Source organism: Petromyzon marinus, chromosome 24, assembly GCF_048934315.1.
Source record: "Petromyzon marinus isolate PM22_M1 ecotype Great Lakes invasive population chromosome 24, UKy_Petmar_22M1.pri1.0, whole genome shotgun sequence".
NCBI lineage: Eukaryota > Metazoa > Chordata > Hyperoartia > Petromyzontiformes > Petromyzontidae > Petromyzon > Petromyzon marinus.
The window spans coordinates 15,419,330-15,436,047 of record NC_133690.1 but is presented as its reverse complement, the minus strand read 5'-3'; the positions used below and the strand labels follow the sequence as shown (position 1 = coordinate 15,436,047).

The 16,718-nt window shown below is 48.7% G+C and overlaps 1 protein-coding gene across 3 annotated transcripts in view; it reads left to right on the top strand.

Moving 5' to 3' along the window:
- Positions 1-16,718, top strand: part of LOC116945595 (neuron navigator 2-like) — a 120,348-nt gene that overhangs the window by 26,820 nt on the left and 76,810 nt on the right. For all 3 annotated transcript variants that reach the window (XM_076069434.1, XM_076069433.1, XM_076069432.1), the window contains one exon: positions 827-987. In XM_076069434.1, the coding sequence (XP_075925549.1) occupies positions 936-987 (52 nt within the window). In that variant the 5' untranslated portion in view covers positions 827-935. The remainder of the gene's footprint in view (positions 1-826; positions 988-16,718) is intronic.

Below are 16,718 nucleotides of genomic sequence, written 5' to 3'. Positions count from 1 at the left end.
CTGCGGGCATCCTAATTGGCATAGTGGTAATCGCATCATCATCATCACCGTGGGATTCAGAAAGGCGCAAATAGGCCAGTCTGACTCGTCTAGATGTGGAGTAATATTTGTGTCAATAAAACACATTGTCAGGGCAATACGTTTGTGCCGATTACACACCAACGCTGCGCTGTGAGCGCTAGGGCACACATCGAGGCGTATTTCTTGACCGAACTTTACAACACAGCGGAGCTGCGCATCGCACTGGGCGTCACCTTAATAAAAAAGGCTGCAGAAGTTGGGCTCAGGATAAATGCGAGCGAAACCAAGGTCGTGCACAACAAGGTCCGCTCACAATTCTAGATGTCTGTCGGAGGAATGCCACGGTAATAAAAAAAAACACGTGACACAACTGGCCGTTAACCGATATCCTTCAAAGGTATATCTGGCGACCACGACCACTTTGTTGTCCCACCAATCGGTGAGAGTCCACTTTGTGTCGCTTTGACTGAACAAAAAATATATAATAAAAAAATAAAGCTAAGCTTTTACCGGCGGACAGGGTTAAAATCAGTTCAAACCCACGTTTCTCGCAGACCCCGACCATGAACGCTTGTGAGCTTAAGAACCCCCTTTAATCTCGGGTGGGACGCCCCGGATTCAACAACGGTGAGCCAGCGTCGGCTCGGCTCGCTCCAGCCCTGGCATTACCACAAGGTCTGGCCGAGCCACCCAGCGGGAGATATACGTGGTGTGTTCCCCCCACCCCATCTACCCCCCCCCACCACCACCACCACCGCACGCTGGCAAAGCGTTTTGAAAATGTTGTCTCCTCCTCTTGTGCCAGGCTTCCCGCGCCCACGCCGCGGGCGGGCGGCGGGGTGGGAGGAGGGGTGCGGACCGAGGGAGGCCTCGCCAAGCTCAGCCGCCGCAGCCAGAGCTTCCACAGCTACGATATGGACCGGCGCTCGCCTCTTGCACGGCAGTCCCCCGGCAGCATCGGCAGACGTGAGTGTGTGTCCCCCCCCCCCCCTCTTCCTCTCTCTCCCTCTTCGCGTGCGCTCGACGGAGTCGCTCAAGTTGCCATTCTGCCCCGCAAGATCGAACAAGGCGACGGCGCTGCAGCAGCGAGTCGAACGATTTGGAGGGCTGTGCCCTTGCGTTACGCTTTTGGCAGGCGCGGCTACCCGGCGATTTTGACTCCCCCCCCCCCCCCCCGGCTGAGACCAGATGTTAGCGGCGGAGGGAGGGTGTCGCCGTACGTAGGTCTGTCTGCGCGTGCCTACGCACGTTCGTGTGTGTGGTGTGTGTGTGTGTGGAGAACGCTGGTGTATAGCGGTTGGAGCGACTCGCTACGAACCCGGACACCCGAGTTCGATTTCCCGCTCAAGGTCTGGGCTTCCCCTAGGTCGACTTGGCCTCAAACGAGTACCTGCTGCGGTTTGTAAAAAACATCATCACTCGGGAGACAAAGGCACTTGGCCGGGCGTGGTGCTGGCCACCCACCCCTTCGTGTGCCGTTCCGGCCTTCACAGGTGCTCGCTTATCAACGGCACTAGCCCCAAAAGTCTGCTAAGGCTACACGGGGGATCTTTGTTGTCTTTGTTGTGCCCCGTGAACACGTACGTGCGGTACGCGCGCGGCCGCATGCGCTCGCCCGGGTGGCGTGCGTCTGCGTCGCGATACCGCAGTGTGAATTTACAGTGGCCTTGTGAATACATTTATCCCGTTGTCCCTGGGAGCGGCGGCGGTTGGCTGCACTCGTCTCTTGCAAGGGCTCGTGGTCGACGGCAGTCGGGAGGGCTGTCGCGTGCGATGCTGCTTGTGCGCTCGACGTTTTAAAAATATCCGTTTGGTGGCGGGGAAGCACCTATTAACATTGCTTGATAGCAAAAAAAAAAGATACTGTGATGTCTATAAAGCGTAAAGCACACACCAGCAGGGTAATAGCCTTGCAGGGGCATATTCAGACGCATATTTAATGAAGCCGAATCGTTCGTTAGGTTGTGAGTAAGAGGGGTGGGTTGGGAATGGCACCGTAAAACATTATTACGAAGGTGATCTAATGAAGGAGTCACCGTGGTATTGAGGTCAGCGCGTTGAACTCGGAATTATGAAGTTCTGGGTTGTATTCCCAGTCGAGGCCTGGTACGCTCCTTTCAGTCGATTTGTGTTTGGGTACGTATGTATGTTGAAGTTCTATCGCACCGTATTGTAGCCCATCGTGCCAATCGGAGGTGTGGAATTGTCGGTGCCTGGAGGGGAGCGGTGGCGCGCTATTTTACACACTGCACTATCAACCAGGAAACCTAAGTTTGAATCCGAGCCATGCTTGATGTCAATGGGCAGTGATGCCCACCACTCCCCTCTTTTCTGGTTAGCCATTTTTAACTTCGGCGGTCAAACAACCCCCCCCCATTTCTAACAGGCAGCTGGAAGCCTTCATCCAAAAGCGGATTGATGAATGTCTCTGATTTAATTGTGAGCTCATTTTATCAACGTGTGGCTCCTCCTGTGACTCCCTTGCCCCGTCTGGCCAGCGAACACAAGAGAAGCGACAGAGAGAGAGAGAGTCCCCTTAGAGTGGCAGCGCTCGGTCCGATGGCACGAACAGCACGTGCTGGGTTAAGGTTGCTCATGAATAATAGAGGACGACAAGGCTGTACAGAGCAAATCGCTGCTCGCAATGCCAACAGCACTGAGTGTCTGGCTCACTCGGGCAGGTCACACGAGGTGCTTCAGACGCTCGGGAAACCCATAATTAACACGTTCTGCTCATCTGCATGTACGCTGCCGTATTTTAACTTTTTTAAATGTAACATTTTTCTGAACACACTGGGTTACCCGTGAAGGTGTTATTCATCGTTCTTCATTACCATCATCATCACTTTCAGTCGTGGTCAATCCACTGCTGGATGAAGGCCTCCCCAAGCTTCTGCATTGGCTGCTACTCTTAATAGTTAATCAACAGCTAATTTATTTTTGATCTGTGTATGTTCCCTCGTGCATTTACTCCCCTTTTAGTCTCTAAATCTGACTTCAAGCATGTATAGTTCTACCTGCTATGACACGGTTCAGAAACGTGATCATTAACAACAACAACAATGCAACATAATTTTTAAAGCTTAGAAGGATTATCACTTTTTGTGTGTTTGTTGTCCCGCACCTCCGATAAGCATGGTTGTCAATGTACGGTGCGAAAAAAAGTTAAACATACATTCAATCTGTTAAGGAATTATGTGGAAGGATGCTGCTATGGTGGTCATGGTCAAGCACACTGGACCTGGAATCCAGAGGCCACGGTTTTTATCTCCCTGGCACGGCAGTTGAAACAATGGGATTTGTCTCTGCCTAGCAGTATGGGTGAGCTAGTCGACAGGCAGGTGGCGTGGTGGGCCAAATTGCGAGCACTCCTCCCTCCTCCCAGAATTCTGGCCAGAGTGTGGAAGAGTCGTAGGTCAAAATATCCACTCGAGCGTAGCGTCCCTCTACTGGAGACCCTTCGACCTGGTGTGAGCAAGCAATTGAAGGGTTGCACTTTCACCCTTTCTATGCATATATGGGTGTTTGTGCACTATAAGCATCGTTTTGTCTTAGTCTGACAGTCACTGTTTGTGCCCCACCTCAAAGTGTCTTCATTTCGCATAACCTCACACTGCTATACAGTGTGTCTCTGCAGTGGAGAAGTAGGGAAAGTGCCTCAGTTTTGATGATGATGTTTTCCTAACAAATGTATTTGCTGTCTAAACTGTTGTTAAACTGGTAATTGCTGCATCGCATTCGAATTTACCATTTTATCTCTTGCCGTTTTAGTCTCTCATGTCCCGTCGCTGCGCGTGCCACGTATGTGTTTATTCACGAACTAATTTCATGGCAGTTAAACTAATGTGTGATGTTGCTCTTAAGTCAAATATCTGAAGCATTCATCATGATCGCTCAAATCCGGCCCAACTGAAAAAGCACGTGGGAATCAGCAGCTGTGCATGTGACAATTCCAAGTTCAGTGGCCCGTGCTGGCCGGCTGTCTGCCGATGACCAAATCGCCCCGGACTGTGGAAAATATCACCGCACCTCATAATCTAAGCGGCGTTCAGCCTGGTGAGTACTTAGATGGGGAGACTGCCTGGGAATACCAGGTGTTGTCGGCATGGGACTGTGAGGTTGCAAGGAGATGGCAGCAGTATATCATTGGATTCTTGACACCACCTGTGTGGAACTTTGAGAGAGTTATCACCTCGGATGAATTACTTATATCTGGGCGGTCCCGTTTCCTCCTAGAAGCCAAACATCCATTAATGGAATTGGCAAAACCTCTTGAAAAAAAGGACTTGACGCCCAGTGAGGATTTCCTTGATAAATAAAGGGCCTTGTTATTATTATTAGGGGCTTTGACATAAGATGATGTTCTAGGCAGGCTTTTCAAACAATTGGCCGCTCGTGTTCACAATCGAGAAGACTTTAATAAGGAACCGGACGACAATTGGCTGGTCTGTAGGCAGGAGACGAGTCATGACACAAGGTTGGTTGTTTTTTGTTTGAGATGGTAGGACCAAAGCTTTACACTCACGTCCTCTAAAGCGTTCTCAACAATGCTTCCTGGATAATGATCACCTTGATGATGCTGCTGCTGATGATTGGATGATTATAATGATTAGTGGATAATGATGATTGTCTGATCCGACCTTGACTTGGATTGAAGCCACATATGGGAGGCCGACTGATGAACTAAAAATAAAACAAAAATAATAAATCACGACGTTTCGATCGCAACACAAATGGTCATCCTCAGGCAGAAAAAAATTAGAATCCAGCAGTGGAACTGCTGAACCTATTTTTCTACCTACGTGACTTTACCAAAAGAACCAAAGAGTATGGATTCCTGCAGTCACGAAAGCTTCAAATCACGATTGACCTATATCCTATTCATAATATTTATATTACAGTATAGCATGCATTATAATGTACAGCCTTTTGCCAATACACTGCTGGATGAAGGCCTCCCCACACCGGGTTTTCACGGGGTTATTTGAACCATACTTCACCATGCTAATCAGTGCGGGTCGGCAAAAATATTGGGTCCAGGGCCGGTCTGGGTATCACTCGCCTCTGCTCCTTCGCCTCGGCCGGGAATTAAACTCTGGTCGCAAGGCCTGTAGCGCAAGCGCCGCTACGAACCACCGGGGCCACCGCTGCACCCGTGGGAATATAAAGTGAAATGCAAAAGTAAATAAAGCGGCTCGAATTTCGAAGAAAAACAACGCGACCCATTGTGCGTGGCGCACTCGAGCGGCTCGGCTATTTTTACCCGAACAGACCAGTGCAGGAGTCCGCGATGGCGTGCCCCTTGGCCAGGGACGGGTGTTGATGTTCGCGCCGCACGCGATCTGTCGCGCCTCGGAGCGAGGATGATAACGACGCAGCTTATATTTAGCACGCGCGTTTGGATTGCCCCCCCCCCCCCCCCACCACTGAACAGATGCGGCAGCATCGAAAGACGATTACAGAAGTAGGCCCGTTGTTCCGTGGTGACGGAATTGCCCGCGCAGATTTGCGCGCACGTGCTACCGACACCGGTTGCGAGCTTTAAAAATAGTGCGAGAGTAAAACTACTACCACTGGTATTGAGTTCCCGAGGCTTCGGGCCAAAGTTGTCTCCAGCACCGGAAAGTTTCTCGTCTGTGTTGCTTCTGTGCTGGGAATGGGTCCATTCGGCATGACAAATTTAGTTAATTAAAATAATTCCTTTTATTTTCCTCCAGACACTGTCTTGAGCGTTGCACGGCATTGGGAACTTCGGCCAATTCCATCGATCAGTTTTTGTCTGTGTGTTGGAGGACACTGGAGTTTCCCGCAGGAGAAGTGAAGTATAAAAAATAAACGCACAGGAGGAGTTAGCGCACTCTCAAAAGTTCCACGCACATCGATTAAAGATTCCACTGCTCGACTGCCATCTCCTGGGCACATTGCAGCCCAAGCCTATAACACCTAGCATTCCCAGACAGATATTTGGGCTGGGTGTCCTTGGGCTGGATTTAAATAATAATGATAACAATAACGCGCTCATTTGTTCACCGACAAATATGACTGTGACTCCGAGGCACGGGGTCAGTTTCGGTGTCGCTCAAAAGGCAGACGATAAGAGTCTGGGCCTTGGAGTGGCAGCTCAAAGTTAGCCGGAGATAGAATTCTCTGAATGTGCAGTGGGATGGCATTCCAGTGGGACAGTGCTGCCGTGGAGAAAAGAGTCCCCGGGCATTGACCGAACTTCTTTCGCGCACCGTACATTGCCAATCGTGCTAATCGGAGGTGTGGAATGGAGAAACGACCAACATTGTTCTTAGATTATAGAGAGGAGGTTGTGAGTTGTGTTGCGGAGAGTTCATTTGTGAGCCGTAGTGCAGGGTGGCAGCAGAGCGGAGTGAGACATGGTGGGCGCCCGAAAGTAGAGGCGTGGTGGCACAAGCAGTGTGTACTTGTAGTTGACCCTGCTGCGAATGTTGGGAAGCCAGTGGAGAGAGCATAGGGAGTGATCTTGTAGCTGATCTTGATGGGCGATGGTGGGAAGCCAGTGGAGAGAGCAGAGGGAGTGAACTTGAAGCTGATTTTGATGGGCGATGGTGGGAAGCCAGTGGAGAGAGCAGATGGAGGCCTCTTGTAGCTATCCCTGATGGTGATGGTGGGAAACCAGTGGAGGGAGTGGAGGCAGGCGAGGCAATCCAGTACAAGGATGATAGGCGCCAAGGACGATGCCGGCGAGTTTCGTTATAGAGATAACCTTTGCCGGTTTCGTGACAAACGCAAATCAAAGAGAAGCCAAGCACAACCCTCTGTATTGGTCCTTTAATAATAACTGATTCCATTGGTTCCATTGATTATTTTACATTTCTTGTTAATCAGCGAGCTGCATGCACAGGGCGATTAATGCGCTGCCGTTCACACTTGCTGGAAACGGTTTGCTCTCGAGGCTGTGGTGAAACTTGTAATTGCTGCCTCACATTATGATTTACCATTTTATCTCGGTTGCGTTTGTAGTCTCCGATGGCCCCGTCTACGTATGTGTTTATTAACTAATTTAACTCTTGCCTTGCTGTTCACTGTCACGGAGCTATTGCGCTGCAGTGTATTGTGCAGCCTTATGACCAAAATCACCTGAAATGCACCCTATCTCGTCAGATCGCGGAAGCTAAGCAGGGCTGATTCTGGACAATGCATAACAGATATTATACAATGTGGGGCTGCGTTGTGTGCAGCAGAGAGCAGTGCAGTGAAAAACGCTACATTGTTGCATTGTACTTCTATGCTCCCCACGTTCCCTGCCCACGCCAACTTGCAGTAACCAGCGCGGTGAATTAGTGCCAAATGACCACCATGATGGTACCTAGCAAGCCCTCATCCAGCAGTGGATTGGCAAATGGGCTGTGGATGCGCCCGTGTTTGCAACGCTTGTCACGGAGCATACGTGGCTGGCTGGCTCGGTGGCTATTGAAGCGTGTGCCCTCTGATCGGAAAGGTTGCGAGTTCCAATCCCTGGTCGCCGGTCGATTTTTTTTTGCCAAATCGCTCCGCTGAGTGTCGATGAAGCAAGAGTCACCTTGTGAGTTGTCCTCTGGAAAGACTTGGCCCTGCCAGCGGGGAATGTGGCCTTTCAAGCACCTGCTCAGAGTGGAGACGAATGCGCACTGCTACACACTTGCTTGAGGAAGTAACCGATCGAGGGAGAAACCACTCTGTCCAATAAATGTGCGTACGTTGAGCTTCATTCGCACCGTACGTAGCCGAGCGTGCTAATCGGAGGTGCGGAAGCTACACAAGCGTGGCGGAGACACTCGGAGGGTGTAATGACACACGCCCGTAATGCAGCTTCATGGAGGAGAGCGTTTGTGGATCGCACACGTATTTGTAAAGCCACTAATCCTGCTTGGCTATGAGGTGGTCAGGAGATGTCAGCAAGTGGCCTCTTGTTTCCACCTGTACAGATCTGTGAGTGTGGTGGATTTTTTTTCTTTCTCTTCAGGTCCGTGAGTGTGGTGGGTTTTTGTTTTCACCTGTACAGATCCGTGAGTGTAGTGGCTTCTTGTGTCCATCTGTACAGATCTGTGAGTGTGGTGGGTTTTTTTCGAGCTGCTGTACTCTGGATTTATCCCACATGCAAAATATTCCTTTAAAAAAATGTAAACAGAGCTCACAGGATAAGCAGACTTAAGCCGGGTTAAGTACTGGGAATAACAGGCGTTCTAGGCTTGGGCAGTAAGATGGCCAGGAAATGTTAGTGAAACAATGGATTATATAATCTTTCTCGCTGGAGCTTTGGGTGGGTTATTTCCTCGTGTATGTGGGTTTTCTCCAGGTGCTCAGGTTTTCTCCCACAAGCCCAACACTCGTAAATGGAATTGGAAAAAGATGATTCCAATGTAGGACCGTCTTGAAAAAAAAAACAGGTCCTTTAAATCTCAGTGAAGCTTCCCAGGATAAGTGAGTGACATTACATGATTCGTGGTTATCACGCTGTGCTGTCTTCACATTGGCATAATTGGCAATCAGGCAATGAGCCACGGAGTTATTTTGGTTTGCTATTGTGGTGGCCAAGCCAGCTCGCACCGTGAGCCAAGTTTAATGCTGCAGGTGAAACAGTACCGGGGGGGGGGGGGGGGGGGGACAAAAACAAAGAAAACTCCTTGTGTATGAGAAGCAGGGGCTGTTCAAGGCCACACGGATCACGGCACCGTTGTGATGGAGCTGTCCCTGGTGCTGAACCCTGTGCATTGGGTTATGCCGTTGATATCCATGACATTGTATAAATCCATAGTATAAGCATTGACTTTAATATGGACATATGAATTGAAGAAGCTGTCATTTACTTTCATGGATAGATATATATAAATGGAAGCAACCCGCATTCACGTACGTGGTGAGCCTGTTAAAGCTGCAGGCTTAGTCACTCTCATTGAGATCTGTTAAATATGTTGTCCAAAGCATCTTCTGTTCACTTTCATAGAGATATTTTAAAGGAGTCACCGCTCACTTTCATAGAGGTGTATGAGAAAAATCACAATTCACTCTCATATATACATTATGAGTGCTACTTCCATATAATTTCATGGAACGATTGAAAAGCGTGATATTCACTTGTGTGGATATCTGTTAAAAGTGACTATAATTTCCTCTCATACACTTTTTAAACATTCTCCTGAACGTTTCATTGTACGCTTTATCTATTGGCACAATACACAATTAATTTGAATGTCAGAAAGGTCATCTGATACCAGCACAGTAGATTGTTTTGTACATCGCTTTAGGAGTCCTCAACAACATAAATGACTGATCTTTTTAATTAGATATCTACAAATGTGTAACGGAGACAGATTGTTAGATAAATTTGGCACACTTGTAGAATGTATCTTGCACATTGAGCGATATACAATATTAAACAATATTTTGGGTGCAGCGGTGGCACGGTGGTGAGTGAACTCTACCTGTGAACTCTGCGGCCTGAGTTGGATTCCCAGCTCATGGCTAACGTTGGTGGCGAGTGATATCAAGGCACACTGACCAGCACTGCGACGTGTGGTCACAAAATCCCCAATTGACGCTCATGGTGTTGTGAAGCCTTCATCCAGCACGGGATTGACTGAGGGGGGGGGGTGCACATGATCGTATATTATATAAATATATTTGTGTTGTTACTGCGGTTGCCAGGCTTGAGTGTGGGATGCGGGGAGGGTGATGAGAGCAGCAAGAAGGGGTGGGGTGGGGGTAGTGGAGAGATGTGAGGCTGATGGCTGGAGTGGGTGGCAGGGAGATAGAGAGAGAGAGGAGGGCGACTGTGTGTGAGAGGTAGTCGTGTCGAGCGAGATTGTGGGATGGCGGTGTGGGAGGGATGAGAATGCTGAGCCCTGGGTGGGTGAAGGGTGGATAAACTACAGAAGCAGTGGAGCTGCATTCGCCCGGTAAATGGAAGGTGACTTTGAGGTGCCTCTGCAAAGATGTGATTGCGAAGTGTGAACAGTATTGATTGGCACGTTTTTTTTCTTTTTTCACTTTGTCGCAACACAGACCGTACCAATTATATGGGAATGAAGGCTCTGCCTCTGTGCAGCTGGGTCTGCCCACACCCTGCAGACAGAGGGATTTAAAATAAAGAACTGAGCATTTGAACGACGCGCTTTACTAGCATGCAGTGAGTCACAGAGACTTGCCTACGGGGCCGATATCTGTTTTTTGTAAAAGCTGCAGTTTTATTGTTTATAGAAACCATCGATTTAACGCTGTTCCGATTAGGAAACGACATCGAGGGGTATTTTTTTTAGTACAGTTTTCCGTCATGCTGCGTTTTCAGTGTGCATTTCATTACCCGAGATTTCGTACAATAGCGGAGTTTTGCTTTTATACGAGTATTGCGTTATAAAATGCATTTTAGGAATCTGACCGCCGTCCATTTTTTGGATGAAAGGCTTACATGTAATCTTTTATGGCTGCATTAGATCCGTTCTGCTCAAGTGCATTATTGTTTTTTTTACTTAACTTTGGCATTGGCTTTGCCACTCGGGCGAGAGTCTATTTTAAGTAACATCAAGTCCCAACTCTCATTTGCCGAGCGCCATACGGTTGAAGTATATATTGCAGTGCGCATTGTGTGTGAGTCTGTGCAGGTCTACGTATCTGTGTAATCCTTTAACCCGACCTGCACTAACCAGTGTGGTGATGCATGGTCAGCCAACCACAATTACAGACGCAGCACGGCGTGGGGAAGCCTTCATCCAGCAGTGGATTGACAAAAGGCGGTACATTATATTTTAATTATTATAAAAGTGGATAAAAAAAACCTCAAGCGCTTTTCTGCTCAATTCAGCTTGTGTGTGTGTGGGGGGGGGGGGGGCAGCGCTTGATTCCTTTTTACGGCCCGGAGCCAGTGGCGAATCATTCCACATTGCTTTGATGGGGGCAAGGCTTTGCATTGAAAACCACCCGTTGACTTTAGCATATATTGATAATAATTTATTGGGTCCCATCGTGGATGAAAGGCTGAGTCGACTTCAGAGCTGGCTTTGAGCTTCCCCGCCGTCTGATTTCATGCTGTGCACTTTACTGCTGAGCCACCTAGCCAGTAACATTTATATTCAACTTGTGTTTTTGTGTGCTGTATGTATAGTGTGTGTGTGTAAGCAGTGCGTAGTTATTGTCATTGAAAGGTTACAAAGATATGCTGGCAATGGTTAACAAGCACAAACTTAACAGAAGAGCCAATAAATAACCAGGAATGTCAGATCTCTGAAGTTAAAGACCATTACACCTGGGTCAGTGCTTGGCTGGGTGACCATCATGCGTAAACAGGTTGTCACAGGGCAAGTGGTGGGTAGCAGAGGGGCAGTGCAGACAAGACGTAATTGTCTATTCTACTATTCCACCACTTATAGCCGCTCCGTCTTCTCCAACGTGCACTGACCAGCGCTGTGAAGTACGGTCAAACAACTTCTATCACTGGCACGGCTCACATAGGTCTGTCTTCGTTCGGCAGTGGATTAACAAAGGGCGGTCAGTATATTGTGATTAATTATTAAACATGGTATGCATAGATTACACTTGACATTTAAATTCAAGAAATTTCCACGTCCATGCCTGATAATGAATGCAGGGTGTGTTCCAGGAAAGCCGGATGGTAGTTTTTTTGTATCCATTTACTGAGCACATTTATTGCGAGCGTGCAGAGTCACAGGTTGGCTGGAAAACGAAACGGCGGCGCTGACGGGGACCGTCCACATCGCTCGTGGTTACTCTTGCTGTCAAAGTGCTCGCTAACGCGCGCACACACACACACACACGGAACATTGTACTTTCTTTCCAAGCCCGCTTCGCCCTCCCACACCACCACCACCAACTCCCCATCACACAAACAAATGAGGCTTTTTTTTTTACAAAGCAATGCATTGCCCAAAAGAAATAGAAATTTAGGAACCATAAAGAGCCACTTTTATTAACTTCATACCAGCAATGAAATCAAAACCCTTCCTCTCTGGGCGGCCACTCAGCTGGAGGGCTCGAGGTGTCTGAAACGTGGCCTCCACCGCCTCGCAGTCTGAGATCTCTGGAAACGTTGAGAGATTTATGGCGTTGGCTTTCTCGCCAGTCCAAGGCTTTGATTGAAAGTTTTTTTTTTACAAGCCAAGCCTGGACGCGTGCCCTTTCTGGCGCCGGCGGTGGTGAGTAACGGCGGCATCTAAGATAATTTGCTGGTTACTGCCCTTGATAAATAGTTGCTCGTGTGTTTCTTTGTTTAAAATGCCTACGTCCCGTGGAACTTTTTGGTCTCAGCTCTGGGAGTGCACATCTCTGAGCAGTGAATTATCTCTGCTTTCACTCGGATTGTGTATGTGTTCACGTGGGGAGCGGTAGTGCAGCGGGTAGCGTCGCTGCCCTATGAACCTGGTGACCCAAGTTCGATTCCATCTCACGGCCAACACCAGTGACGATTATTTGAACCAGTCCCGTGCCTTCTCCCCTAGGTAGACTCAGCTTCAAAAGAGTACCAGTTGCGGTGTTTAAACATCACCACTGGTGCTGGTCACCCACCCCCTCGGGTGCCACCGTGCCAGCCTTCATTGGTGCTCGCTAACAGCAATTGCCCCAGCCGTCTCTTAAGGCTATACGGGGGATCTTTATCTTTGTGTCATACATTGACCTTTACACTGACGATTTGTGTAATGTAGGCGATGCAGGCCTGTAGCATTGTGGCTACGGGCCTGGCCGAAGGCTTAATATACAAATTGTGTGCAATAGTTGGAGGGGGCTGGACGAAACGCTAAAATGTGTACAAATTGACAATGGGCGTCACAGTCTTTCCTCGTACACACGAGGGGGAGAGCTTGAGAATGTACGCCAGACGAGAGCAGATCACATCGTCACTCATTCCGTTTCCTCGAGCCAAACATTTGTTTTGAATTTGTTTAATGTTGACTGCGTGGTGCCCCCCCGTGCCCCCCCTCCTTGACCCCCCCCTTGACCCCCCGGCCCCGCCCTGCCCCCCCCGCGTGCTCACCTTAGTTTGTTGTCCACACCCCCGCACCTCCGATCACCACGGTTGGCGGCGTACGGCGCGAAAGAAGTTTAACATACCGTCCAAACTTGCGTACACGCGGCCGCGCCGGACCACTGCGATTGTTTCTGTAATGCATCGCGTGTATTTTAATTTCCTCTTTGACACAAAAAAAAACCACAGAGCCGTATACTGTGTTCATGTCGTGCGATTCTTGGAAAGTGAGTGGAGTAATATCAACAGCCGTTAGCAACGGTTCAGAATGCACAACCTTCATGTTGTTTTCGGTTATATTAGATTAACAACATGAGAAGTACAAAAAAAAACAATTGCCCTTCATATCCATCCTGTTAAAGTTTGCTTTAGGGTAAAGTGATTAGGTTATTTTTTTAACTGCCACATTAAAGCCAAGTAATTAAATTTAACGTAAATACATGACTTGCAAAACAAGGGGAAATTGTTTGGGCGCATGAATGTAGCCACACAGCGGCATAGCTGGTAGTAAAAAAATAAGCGCCAAGGTTTTCCCCTCCTCCTTTCCACTTATCAATCATTACGAGAGCGAGAGATTAAATGCTTACAGATGTGGAGGTGAGCTCAGAGCGGCCGCGTTTTTGGAAGCTGTTGTAGTTTTTTTTCACAAGAGCAGTGTCGTGGCAGAGCGGTTTGTGAGGTCAGCCTCGCATTAAGGGCCCATATTTTTTTATTTTACTTTGCCGAATATCAGCCACGCTGCACCGCGGAGCATGCTGACCTCTTTCATCCCTTTTGCCAATCCACTGCTGGATGAAGGCCTCCCCGTGCAATATCAGTCCACTGGGGTTGTATAACCGCGCATCGCCAGGCTGGTCATTGAAGGTTTCAGATATCACTCGTGACTTATGTTAGCCATCGCCGGGGAATTGACATTGGGTCGTGATATAAGAATAGCGTTCTCTGGTCTAACGCCGTTTGAGAGTAGGCCATGAAGAAGACTGTGTCTGGTGTGGACCAATAAGTTTCAAAGACAATGCATACATTATCAGAGCATGTTTTGTTTGCATGTTCACCGCAAGTATGTGTGGTTAATGCAGACAGGATTCCTTGCAAAAAAGATTCTGTTTGGTGTTTTAACATCTTTACACCTGTTGTATTGCCAGAAAGGGTAAAACCTATTATTTTATTTTGATACTGGCAAGAAAGGTCCCATATTGGGACCCTCCACGATTGGGACCTTTCTCACCCTTATCCTCCCATTGATTAGTCTGAGGCTTAGGCGTTGGCATAATTGGTGTGCTTAGAGCGCATGTGCTTTTAGTTATGTTGCGTTTCCTCAGCACGCATTGTGAATTCCATGCCATGGTAGCGTAATGGATTTGGAGTGTCAATAGTTTAATTGTAAAATGGCTCACAATTGGGATAATTGAACAACACACTGACACACACACCCACACACACGCGTGGCCTAATCGGCGTGTGTGGACCTGCGGGGCGAACAAAGGTGTTTGGTTGGAGGCGTGGAGTGGGGTGCGACCCTAAGGTTACCAGGGCACCTCGGCGGCCGTGCCGCGGATTTGCAGGATTGTGTCGCCCGACTGAAGGGCCCCTTCACCCGCCACCGCCGCCATCGTTGTTCCAAAAGCCCCCCCCCCCCCCCCGTGGCCTTTTTTGAAACAAACGGCCACCCTAATTTCCTGAAACATGCCCCTTTTTCTGAGCGACCAATAATAATAATGGGGCATTAAGTGAATGAATGCGGCCCAATAACAGGCTCCGTGCTCCCTCCCCAGTTCCCTGCTTGACCTCTCCCTCACCCTCCACGTGACCTTAAATACCAGCTGCACAATACGCGCCATGAATCTGCGTTAACGCTCATTCGGCAGGCAGTCGCTGTGCACGATGGCACGCACTGCAACCCGGAGCAACGGTTCGTGTGTTCGTAAGCGCGAGTGAATCATAGTCTTCACTTTGTTCACTCGGGGAGTTGGTGGTTGGTGGTGGTCGTGGCGGATGTAGGTATCTGCGCACTACATTATGATTCCTGGGGAACTGTGTTAAATTCCTGACCATTGCACTTCAACGGAAGTTGGCTTTTAGAAACTACATGTGTGTATTCTGCAGGTTGACTCAGCCGCCGGTGGCGAGATGTTAACTACCTCGTCCGGTATACAGGAGGTCATGGATTCGATCCCAACCCTAACGCCTGTTGTATATTTGGAGTTTGCAGTGTCTCTCTTCCCGTGGCCATGTAGATTTTTCTACCGGGTTCTACGGGTTTTCCCTCCACATTTAGAAGCATGCGATTCCAGTATTTGGCTGCTATGAATTTCCACACGATAAGCCACTGCGTTGAGCCCTGTAGTTCAGCGGGCCTTACCCTGGTAAAATAAAAAAAATTGTTTAGTTTAGAAATAGTTGAAATATTGGTGCCGGCCTGTTTTGATGTGTACACAAAGAGTGGGGAGACGGAAGGCACCGAGTTGTGGCGATGACCGCACTGCCCCCTTGTGTGCCAGTGGTCTAAAGAGATGCTCGCTAACAGCGTCTCCTCGGAGAGTGTGTAATATGACATGAATGAATGGCAATCACATTTTTATACCAAAAAATAACCCTCACCGAGTATCACGTCTTCTCTCTCTCGCTCAAAAGGCGCGGAGGGGGTCCTCCATTTGGCACGTTTGGCCGATTCTCTGAATGAGCGTTTGGCTTCGCACTGGATGAAACCGTCAAACCCGGAGAAAACCCAACACGCCCAAAATTGCCATCTCCTGGCAACAGCTCGCATCACCGTGCCTACTGCACCTGGCAAACCCAGGCGGTCGACCATCCAAGCACAAACCAGGACAAAGTTTGATGCTGCTGCTGATGAGAAATTATAATCTTTTTCTTTGCTCACATGTGTGTACGTTACATTTCTTGGTCACCCACACAAGCGCTGTCAAGTCTCAAGCGGACCTAAATTTGCGCTATCCACATCGGACGAGATTGGGAGCATTCCCGGTTCATTTGGTCATCGCCTTTGGGGCTGCGTGGTGGGCAGTAGAGGGCAAGTTGTTGTACTCTACTGCTTCTATGCTCCGGTGCCTATGCTTACCACCTTCAGCGGCCCAGCTTCACCAGCTTGGTGAAGTATGGTCATCCGGTATAACTGCCACAGAGCCGCACATGGCGTTGGGCAGGCCCTGTATCTAGCAACGGTGACAAAAGGGCTCTGCGTGTAAATGTGACCATTTTGGCCGATTTTATTCGGCGCATGCAGGAGACGGCACAGTGTGACATTAAGCGATAGCACGTGACCTTGAATTGGTACAGTACGGTAATGATCATAATGCGTTGCCAGCAATTAAGATCATACACTGGCTCCGTGCAGTCGTATTGTTATGTTGCTCGCTCTTAATAAAGTCGTTGTGCGCACGCTTGGGAGAAGCTCAATTTGTTGCCTAAAAATCCAAGCATGCACAGTAAATAATCTCTACAAATTATTGGGTGGAATAATTCACCCTCTACTTACACACTTACACCCTCCCCCCCTGGCACCATAGCAACCAGGGTTTTGATTGGAATCGAATGTAAAGTCTAAGAATTGTTTAAACTGTAACTGAATAGGTCACGTGAACCCATTGCAAAAAAACATTACAAGATACAATCGGCCCCAATCTATCCACTGCTGAATGAATGCCTCCTCTCGAAGTATGTGTTCCTCATTTGACTGCCACTCTGTCTCCACGTC